This window comes from Anas platyrhynchos, chromosome 1 (assembly GCF_047663525.1).
Source record: "Anas platyrhynchos isolate ZD024472 breed Pekin duck chromosome 1, IASCAAS_PekinDuck_T2T, whole genome shotgun sequence".
Lineage (NCBI taxonomy): Eukaryota > Metazoa > Chordata > Aves > Anseriformes > Anatidae > Anas > Anas platyrhynchos.
Window position 1 is genome coordinate 82,878,171 of NC_092587.1, and position 10,961 is coordinate 82,889,131.

At 42.4% G+C, this 10,961-nt stretch overlaps 1 protein-coding gene across 3 annotated transcripts; it reads left to right on the forward strand.

The window, feature by feature from the left end:
• Window positions 1–3,309: 3,309 nt before the first annotated feature.
• LOC113842419 (leukocyte cysteine proteinase inhibitor 1-like) lies at window positions 3,310–9,530 on the forward strand. Of its 3 annotated transcripts, XM_072043625.1 has the most exons (5): window positions 3,312–3,397; window positions 6,388–6,506; window positions 7,143–7,243; window positions 7,810–7,911; window positions 9,307–9,530. In XM_072043625.1, the coding sequence occupies exons 3-5, from the start codon at window positions 7,178–7,180 to the stop codon at window positions 9,433–9,435; spliced, it is 297 nt and encodes a 98-aa protein (XP_071899726.1). In that variant the 5' UTR covers window positions 3,312–3,397; window positions 6,388–6,506; window positions 7,143–7,177; the 3' UTR covers window positions 9,436–9,530. The 3 variants fall into 3 exon arrangements, with proteins under 3 accessions (XP_027305526.3, XP_071899726.1, XP_038036607.2); XM_027449725.3 differs by lacking the exon at window positions 6,388–6,506 and having other exon boundaries at window positions 3,310–3,397; XM_038180679.2 differs by lacking the exon at window positions 6,388–6,506 and having other exon boundaries at window positions 3,314–3,421.
• Window positions 9,531–10,961: the final 1,431 nt, after the last annotated feature.

Consider the following 10,961-nt stretch of genomic DNA (forward strand, 5'->3'; position numbering starts at 1 on the left):
ACAGTCTGAATTCCTTTCTAGGACTTTTCCTTAGGATCCAGAAAAACATCAAATTAAAAAACAAACAAACAAACTCATACACCCTCTACTGGATATTATATCCTACTGCTGCAAGAGAAAAAACATGATTACCAAGGGAATGTTTCTTTCCAAAGACTGCAGTACTCCTCTTTTCCCTTGCTCTCTGAATCTTTTCTGTTCAAGTCCACCTTCCGGTATTTGCCAATAACATATGTAGTATACCTTAAATCTACAGATGTATTCACTGTTGCAAAACTGTACATAAAAAGATGCATGTTTTTCTCTTGCTGCTTGCTGCAAATCCACAAGTGCTAGTGTCTCTCCCCTGCAACTTCCAGACCTGGGAAGTCCACAAACACGACTCAGGCACAGTATTCTGGTTGAGGTGCACTGTAGCCAGTGCAGCTCCTTGGGTTTGCATTAGCAAAAGGTGAAAGGAGAGCTATGTGATTCATTCAGATACTGTGCAGTAAGAGGATGGCATGAGAGAAATAGATTGTCTTTTTCCAGCTTTGTTAGAAAACAAAACAAAACAAAAGATATTTTCTTGTTCTTTGTTGGAACAGGAATCAACCTTTTGCAGCCTAGGAGGGATTCCACTGCCCCGTGTCCTTTACCCTGATAAAGTAGTTTGTTCCAGCAACCACCTGAGCCTGAAACTCCACTGCAGTGAAGACATCAAAGGTTTTCCCTTCTTTTTCTTCTAGCTGAGGCTTCACCTTAAGGAAACATCAAGTTATTAAGACTGATGCAATACTCCAGTATTTAGGACTGAAGGCTCACACTATCAGTGTGCCTGATTACCCTGAAGGTCTTTTTTTGTGTGTTAAAGCAAGGCCAGGAGTCTAGAGAGGCGGCACAGCCAAGACAGTGATGTGATTCCGTCATCATAGACAGAGACCAAGTCTGGAGACATCCTCTACGAAAGCACCGTGTTGTGATTCTAGAAGATTTATGTTGATGTTATTCCCACTGTTAACGTCTCAGCATCCCTTTCTGTCCTGTGTATTTAACAACAAATATAAAGCGGTTTCCTATGTACATCCACAAGACCTTAGGTCTTTTAAAAAGAGAAGATTTAAAACGTATGTTATCTGTTCAAAAAGAAGAGGGCTGTCTTCAGAGTTAACGGACAGGCCTCCAAAAAGCAAGCTTGGAAAGCAACACACCTCAGATTGAGGCTTTAGAACACTGGCCAGTTCTACCATCATTTAATAACTGCAATATGAAGCGTTTCAAACTGTAAATATTCCCCCCCACGAAAAATAAAAGAAAATAAATAAAACAAAATAACATAAAATAAATAAAAGAAAATAATATAAAATAAACAAAATAAAATAAAATAAAATAAAATAAAATAAAATAAAATAAAATAAAATAAAATAAAATAAAATAAAATAAAATAAACAAGCATTCTGTGTCATTGTTTCCAGTTTCCAGAGCGTAAAACCTGTGCTCAGGAAGTCAGAATAACTCGCCCAGTACCCCTGATAGGAACACGAGCTCTCATGCGTTGCTTGCACCTTTTCTGTCCCACACTTGTCTGCCTAGAACATCATGGCTATACAGCAAGATTCCTGGGTAGGAAAGGAGATTATATTCTTTGTTCACAAGGGCAATATGAAATAGTCATGGAATCCCTGCTGCAAGCTTGGTGCTACCCAGAAGGCCTTCTTCATTTCTCTGCATCATTAGGAAGCCCTCACTCCACTCCTAGCACAACAGTAACAACAGAGAACAGATTTTCTCTTTTCAGGTATATTACACTTCTTCTTTGTACATGAATACATTTGCTATCCTGCCTGCATCCCAACTTGGGGGAAGTGAGCACGATTGCCGCCACTCAGATGCTGGACCAAACTCTGGTGCTTTTCTGTACACAAGAGTGGATTCGGAATGTTAGGAAGCATGTTGGAGGGCAGACGTAAGTATCCCACTGTCCCTATCCTGTCCTGTGCTCCCTAACTAACCCTAGATGCTGTGCAGGTTTGGTTTCACAGGTCTCAGAATTGCCCCAGCTCAGCACATTTTCTATTTCCTCCACAAAGCTCAGCACTAGGCTCGGTGGCTACAAACAGCTCAGAGTCACATGCAGCTGTAGCTTGTTGGGGTATCATGGCAATGACTCACCACGGCGTATGACAAATGGACATCCTGACACAGTCTGGAGAACTGAGAGAGAAGTAATCCGTGAAAGGCCCAAGTTCAACCCACTCTGCTAATTCATGATCAAGGTCCAGATCTGGGGGTCCCGGTGGGCAGTACACCAAGCATGAACCAGCAGCGTGCCCTGGTAGTAATGACGGCTAACAGCACACTGGGCTGCATCAGCAGGAGTCGAGGCAGAAGAGAGAGTAAAGTGATTATTGCCCTTTACTTGGCACTCGTCAGAGCACATTGAGAACTCTTTAAGATCTCCCTGGAGCCTTGTCTTCCTCCAGGCTGAAGAATCCCAATTCCTTCTGTCTGTCTTCAGAGGAGAGGTGCTCCATCCCCTTGATCATCTTTGTGGCCTAGGACATGGTTGGCTTTCTGGGCTGCAGGTGCACACGTGCTGTCTGTGAGGTGGGATGTTTTGTGATGGGATGTAAGTGGCACTGGTGTAGCTGTGGGCCATGCTAAACGAGTGCTGATAAAATGGTCTCTGTGTCTAGTGCCCCCTTTCCATTCTGGGATCTTGCTTAGTCTGTGGCTGAATGCTCTTTCAGCTTTGCCATCAAGGTAGTCACAACATTACCGGGCCTCTTGATGTCACGTGTATCAAATACTGGACCCAACAAATACCTGGATTTCATCCCTTTTCTGGTTGAAACTTTGTTTCTGCAAGTAAAAGCACTTTAACGAGAAGCTTAGATGTTGTTGCACTAGGGGAAGCTGGTGTGCTGCCTCTAAGAGGAACTGTACGGACGGTGGAGCGGAGTGGAGACATCGCGGCCAGGCTCCGTGTTAAGATGGGAACTCAAAGGTGTACAACGGAACTGATAAGCTGCATATTTGCTACCCTGGGCCAATGGCCTGCCATGTTTTTGACAAAATGCTGTCCTTTTGGTGAACTTTGCTCATTATAATATCATTATAATACCAAAACACACCTCCATCCCCACAGCTACCCACCTCCAAGGTGTGACCACCCCGCACTGCGCATGTGCTCTGAATTTCTGGGAGCCTATAACTTTAAACAAAAGCAAGAAAATTTAGCACCAATCATAAGAAAGGTGTGTATGACTAGAGTCACTCAATCTCCACCTAGAAGAGAGAAAATAATATAAATTGGATTAAGAGAGAGGGGATGTTAGGGAAGATACCATCCTGACTTCTGGGACCAGTTGACGGGCTGAATGTCTCTTCCCCCCTCCCACAATTGGGACACCTTTGGGTGAGATTTGGACAGTTGGTTATAGTGGGTATCTCTGCAGAAACATAGAAATCTCTGTAGGGTCTTTGTACCTTTTTAACGCATGAATTGCCAGGCTGTGTATTTCATGCATGTTAGCTTGCTTTTGCAGACAGTAAATCATTGCTGGCAATCCAAAGAACCTGTGTACCTCTTGCTGTAATAAATTGCATTGAATTGCATTGTTCCTAGCTGTGACAGTTCTCACTGAATGTGACTGTTAAGGATGTGTTACATTGTTGGTGAATCCATGACCGTGATAGTTCAGTACTCTGAATCCAACCGGACCCATGTCGGTTAATTCTTTATTGGTGAATCTGTGACTGCGATAGTTTGGTACCCTGAATCTGTCTGGACCCGTAATGGGTAATTGTCTACACGTGTTAACGCGACAGAGCTGTAATGAGGATGGCTGTTCTTTTCAAGGCAACGTTCCAAATGCTGTTTCATTACAGACAGTGTTTGATGGAGAGAGGTTTAGACTGCCTTAGATAGCCCGTTGCCACTGATGAACAAGTCTGTGAGATGTCAGCATTTCAAAGCGACTTCATGAGCTGTGTGTGCGAGAGAGCACTGCATCCTGGTGTTATATGTATCACTGCATTTTGAGACATCCGTTAATACATCTGTTGAAAGACAACGAGCTAATATTCATGTGTAAACTTCAGTGTCAGCTGAACAGTTAAGGTTGGCTTCCCTTCCCTTCTGCACAACTCTGCGTTCTGGGGGAAGAAAGAGGTTCTTGTGCTTTGAAGACAAAACCCAACAAACCCAGAAGTGTGGAATGACTTCCACACATTATTAACACCTTTAGTTTCACTCCTAAAGTTTACCTGAGATCATAACCTGACTTGTCTTTGTACTAAGTGCGTTTCTTAGTAATCAGAAGCAAGATATCTCCAGAGGGGTTGTGTTGCTTTGGGAACCGAATCAGAATACCTTCCAAGGGCATTAGTGAAATCTGCATCCTGGTGAGTGGAGAAATTTCTAAACTGGCTTGGTTTAGCCCTGGTGCTGTGCTGTTATTGGATGTACTCTGTGACTTGTGGCCTCAGCGTGGCGAGCTGGCTCTCCCAGTTAGCTAGCTCACCTGTCTTGCTATGTGAATGAGACACGTGTTAGGAACATGGCAGAAGACGATCAGTGTTTGAATGAATCAGCAATGTCTTGAACAAAAGAAAGAGATTGAATTCATTGGCTTGAATTGTCGTTCCCTCCATGAACGGGACTATGAGGATCTCCTCATCTGTTGTGGTGTACTGAGAGAAAATGGAAAACTTCCAACACCTGCCACTCCCTTTTTTCCCAAGAACTGTGAATGTTGTTCATTTTGTTCAGGAAGTGGTATTAGGACAGCAGTTTTTCCTCATCCAGCTTTCATCCAGTTACACAACACTGCTGCTCAAGCTTGGGGCATTCTGCAACATCCTGGTTTGTAACATGCTCTTATCTTGATCTGTATACCATTGAATTTACACCTGTGTTAGTGCTTGTTCCTCAATCTCAAGTTCTATGTACCAAGAACAGGTCTTGAAGTTAGATATGAAGCATGTTTTCAGTCTGTTGCATCACTCGTTATCTGTGAGGAAGTCAATAAGCAGGAAATTGGCCCTGGAGTTTCAAGAAAAAACATGAATGTTCCTGCATATAAATTCTAACATAAATGTTACTGCATATAAAATCTACCTTGATTTTCTGAGAGCTGGAAAATGCTGAGTGAGGCTTTGCTGCATTTCCTGAATGTACAGACTGGTCACCTGCATGTGGGTGAAGAGGCAAGAGGCTTCTAGTTTCAGCCCTAACCAACTGTCTTAGTGTATGGATGGCTGGAGACATTTACCTTTCTTGCTGGCATGGAGCCATTATACACATAAGATTTTAAGGTGCTCCTTACATTTACTACTATTATTATTAGTGCTTTACATGGCTTTTTGCTCCTGCTTGCACCATTTCTCCCCTCGTCCAGTTCTGATTAAGATTACACCCCTCTCTTTACAGAGCTTGAAACCAAGGTAACCCTAATGCATTTCTTGCTGCTGTTGCTTGTAACTCTACCTTGTTCACTTTGTGCTTTGAATGACTCTTTGTGCATGGATCCCACTGTAAAGAGGGCTTTGTCTTCTGTACGTGATTTACCTGATGACTTCTTTCCTGATGTAAAAGTATTATTGCAACAATCAGAAACTGCTCTTGAGCCTTATTGGTCTAATGCAAGTTTGAATGCTCAATGTTATTACAGCCACCAAATTTGCAGATTTCATCCAAGATTTTTACTAAACCACCATCCCCTTACAAAAAGCTTCTGCCAGGTCATAGGACTTAGCACCTCCTAGCACAGACATTTCCCCAGAAGTATTGGTTTCTAAGGAAGAAGCTGAAGATTTGGAATTAGATGAAGTTTTTGAAGAACCAGTTTTAAAGATACAAAAAATGGAATCTAGGTTATCCTATTCCTGTGCTAGTTCATTTGATGGTGTATAGTGAAATTCAAATGACATCAATTGATAGAGGTAAACGATTATTGTGGTGGCATATTAATCGTCTCACCTGCGGAGAGTCTTCTATTGTGGAATATATTGTCAGGCTTCAGACTTGTCTGTCTAACCCTGAAAAATATAGGGGAAAAGATGCCCCAACCATTGAAGCAATCACTAGAGGAATTGTAGCATCACCGCAGTGCTCAAGGGCATCTGGACCAGCTAGAGGCCCTTTTCAATCTAGGTGACAGTGTTTGGCCCCTAGACAACAAAAGGTCAAAACCACGGCTGAATATGGAAGGCCCTGGTCCAAATCATGAGACAGACAGAATTCACATGTGGGATCCCCAGGCCTGCATTCTGAACCACCTAGCTGATGATGCCCCCAGCTGGGAGACAATACTCACGGGATTCATCAACTCGGCTTGTTAACAGGATTATACAAAATACCTGGGTGCAACTTTAATTCTAACTGGAAAATACCTGTCTTTACAGAAACTAGTATTGCTCCGGAGGCACAACAGGAATTTCCTTTGAGAAACTGGAAATATTTATCCCCAGTTTAATTTTGGCCCAAGGGTATTTCCTATTTTCCAGTGCAAGCTGGGGTAAAGGTAAGAAAGTATCCAGGTTTTGAAATCTCCCATGAATCCCTGTGTGAACTTGATGTGCGTACGATGGTTCAGGCTGGGATCTTGTACAAACAGGAGTCAAAGCACCAAGACTCTTCATAATGTCAAGCCTAAACCTCCCCTGGTGCAGCTGGACACCATTCCCTCGGGTCCTATCGCTGGTCACTAAAGAGAACAGATCGGCGCCTGTCCCTTCGCTCCCCCTCGTGAGAAAACTGTAGGCCGCGATGAGGTCTCTCCTCATTTGTTAAGGGTTCAACTGAAGGGCATACCTTGTTATTCCAGCTTTGTTTGCCATAGACATTTTTCTACTCTGACGTGGCATGTTACAATGTATGCAAAGACCATTCTTAGGAATACAGAGATGTACTATGTTCCCTCAGAATATAATCCTACTGATTACAGGCTTATTCTCAGGAAACCCCTTGATTAGTCCTCTGTGCATTAAACACTTTTCCTGAAGCTGTTCAAGTTGCCAGCCAGGAGATATTCTGATTAAGATTAGAGTAGTGATTGGTTGTATTTGTTAATAGTCATAGGACTCCATGGTACCTAGAGTTATATATATACAAGGTGCCTGGTGATTCTTCTCAGACTACTCTGGACTTCCCTCCTCAGAACCACCCATCATTTCGGAGACGTTACCTGCCACCATGGAGACTGGGGGCTTATCTGAAACTCAGCCTGCTACTCCAGAAGTCCAGCATATTGCTGACCAGGTGAGTTGCAACCTATCTGAAGATAGAGTCTGTGTGAAGGGTGAATCTTGTGCCAAGGCTGAGAGACCAGGTGGTGATACTGAGTGTTGAAAGTGAAGCAAATGCCCTTGCCAGGAAGTATTTTTCTCAGTGTTCTGTGTGGGCACTGTGCAAGTAAGACAAACCCAAATCACTTCTCTGTTTCATCCTTGTCCATAGGCAGGCATACTACTGGCTACCTCCACTTAATCTTTGAATACAATCAAAAGACCAACTCTACTGTTCTTGCACTGTGGTTGCTATATTTGAAAGGAGAAGATTGTATGTGATAGGTACCGATATGCAGCTATTAGGAAAAAAATTTTTAGGAAGCCTAACTCTAATGTGATGTTAAAGAATGCTGGAGGCAACACTTGAAATAGGAAAGAATGCTGGAGATTTGGTTGTAAATTGAATTATTTTGATGGTTCTGGGTTTATTTTCTTACAGGTACGTGTTTAGAAATATGAAAACTGGAGTGGTAGAAGGGAAGAACAGCCTAAATATGAACCTGCCAACAGTTTTTTTTTTTTTTTTTCTTTTTACAGGTGAAGGCAGAATTTGAAAGAAGGGAACACAAAAGATACGATACCTTTCGAGCCATAGTATATAGGACTCAGGTGGTTGCTGGAACGAACTACTTCATTAAGGTTTGTATGTTTTATAAGAGGGATTACTTTGTAGTCCAACCATTTAGGTGACTTGCATAGTGGCTTATAGCAAGAAAGGGAAGCAAATGTAGAAAACCTGATGTGACCAACAAGAATCAACACTATCTCTAGCTGCTTATAAAATTCCTGTGTCACTACTCTAGAATAGAAGTATAAAAACTTAAACAACTTTCACTGTGCTTGTTGAGATGTGAATGATAACTTTTGTAAGATCATCTCACTTGAAGACAGTGGATAGCCTTCTCAGCTCAAATTATCTCAACTAGCCGGAACTGTGCTCTCTGTTGCCTTTCAAGGCAAAGCAGCAGAATTCATATTCCCTCTTGTGTCCTCCAGTACTGTTTACTATAATTAATTTGATTTATTTTAACAAATTCAATCTTAATAAATGTATTTATAGTACTGGTGACTGATGATGTCTTTCCCAATTTTGCAAGTGACAGGAAACACTTCTTCTATTTAGCATTAACTGGAGTGAGCTCTTTTATACTTGGGAATTTTCCACATCACTAATATTTTACCAACAAATTTACAGCTGAGATGTAATGCAGACAACAACAAACATAGTGCAACACTGCAGTCACCAGAAGGCATGTAAAGACCTCTTAAGAGCCTAAGGCATTAAACCTTCCTTTAATACCGTAGACCTCACACACTAGGAGTTGAGCACCTGTTGTATTTGGCTCTGTATGCGGGAAATTCTGTGCAACTGTGTAGGAAATCTTTGCGAGGGCTTTCTGGAGGGGAAGGCAAGTTTATTTACAAAATGATTTCAGCCGCTCATGCTCATCCGTGCAAGCACAAAGACATGTCATGTTGTCTGTCCAGGCAGCAGTGGGTTTGCAGTAAGAAAGACCAGGGATCTTGGCTTTCAAGTTGTCATGGCATCTCTGGGGTTGTTCTTAAGACCATGTGAAGGTTTTGGATAGATCTCTTTGTACCGTCTAGGAGCTGATATGGTGTCTGCATCTTATCCCACCTATGAGCCATTAGGTCTTAGGCTTTTGTCTCCTGCTCTAAATGTCCCGAGAAGTTTGAAGCTGATGGACAAGGATCTCGAAGAGCTAAATGGAATGCCATCAAAAACTTTCTCCTTTTGTTTCTTCTGGTGCTTCTACCCCCAAGAAGTCCTGATTTTCCATTAACATCTGTCTGATGTTCTTTATGTGTTTTATTACAATCTGTGATGCATAGAGACTGAGTTCTCCATGTATTTCCTGCCACCTGTTACCATCCAGACTTGGGCTAAGTGTCACTGTAGTAGAAGTGAAGATATGCCTAAACTTAAGCTTCTGAGAGATCTCCTTCCAAGTATGTAAGAGCACCTTTTAGTTTCACATATGATCCTCATTCTCCCACTGTTCTGGTTTCTAGGTTCAAATTTCTGATACCAGCTACGCCCACTTAGTGGTGTTCCAAGCCCTTCCCTATGAGAAAAAAGATCCCATCATTATCAGATATGTGATTGACAAAACCAGAGATGATCCTCTGGAGTACTTCTGAGAGATGGTGGGGAATGTTTCCCGACTTCTGCAAGTTGCACGGGGATTCTGCCTGTGTCAGTAAATGCATGAGAATAAAATAAGTTTTGAAAGCTGTGTTCATCTCCTGCTTGTTGTGTCTGAGTCTGCCGCCTGTCTAAAGCTTGAGAGGGCTCTGAAATACTAGTCAGAGCTCTTTCTGCCACCTAAGGTGCTGTAGCTCTAAGACAGAGTACACTCCTTTTCTCTCTTCTTTCCTAGTACTGTCAGTGTTTTTAGGTGTAACAGGCTACCTGTTTCTTGAGTTTGCTCTTAGTGCATTAAACATAAGCTACTGGCTGCTAGGGGAGGAATTGAGGAGCCGAACGGTGTGCCCCTCTGTAAGGGCAGCTTGACTGGTTAGGGTTGGGTGAGGAAAGGCACGACCTACTCCAAGTAGCACGAAGAGCGACCTCCTGCTGCAGCAGGAAGAGCTCAATCCCAGCACCCAGGCCCTGGAGCAAAGCTTGACCATCATGATTACAGAGCATGGTTTACTGGAGATGCATGCAGCTCTTTCATTTTTTGTAGAATCACAAACCTGCAATGAGATCAATTTTCAGTTAAGCTCTGAGGGAACAAAAGAAGAAAGCAACCCCAAACCATGACAACCATATTTTTGTGTTAGCAGCTGCTTCGGTAGGTGCTCTTGAATTACATCCGGTGCAATCCAAGCCAACGAGTTTGGGCATGCATTAAGTCTAGCATTATCCATGCTAACTGACCTCTCTCACAATATCATTTGGCAATATGTTTAGCTTTTTTGAACCTTATAAAATACTTCAGGATCGAGAGTTTACCAGCAACAAAGAATACCATTTCCAGAAGCCCCTTATTTTAACAAAACAAGCAGTGCATAACAGCCCTGACGTATTCCACCAATGTTCTATGTTGGGAGTGTGGGAGGACTCTTTGGGTTGATGTGAGCAAAAGAATATATGCAAAAAAGTAGTCTGAGCTCCCTGAAGTTTCCCTTAATGCTTTAGGAAGCAGAACATGCTCTAAACCGTGCTAGTTCCATGCTCACACAGCATTCCTGCCCCAAGAGGCATAAGAATGTGCATGTGTAGTTTCTTCAGTGTGGAAGCAAGAATCTGCCCTGGTGTCATACACACGTGGGCTGTTTCTTCTCAGTTCAGAATGCAGCACCACCTCTCCCAAAGTAAAATATCAAAATTTCCAACACACACACACATACACCTGACCTCCAACCCCTATCCTTCGTCCCCAAAGCCTTTGTTGTTGCCTCACCCAATTAAAACAAAGTATTTCTAAGTAAAACAAATATTCATGTAAACATAGATGTGGTGCTTAGTGGCACGGTTTAACAATGGAATTGGCAGTGTTAGGTTAAGGGTTGGACCAGATGATCTTAGAGGTCTTTTTCAACTGAAATGATTCTTATTTAGTCATTTGGAATGTGAAAAAGGCTCACGGAAAAAAAAATGAAAAAGATAGCAACTATTATTGAAAAAGCAGTAAAGAAGACAGAGAAATGCCAGTGAAATA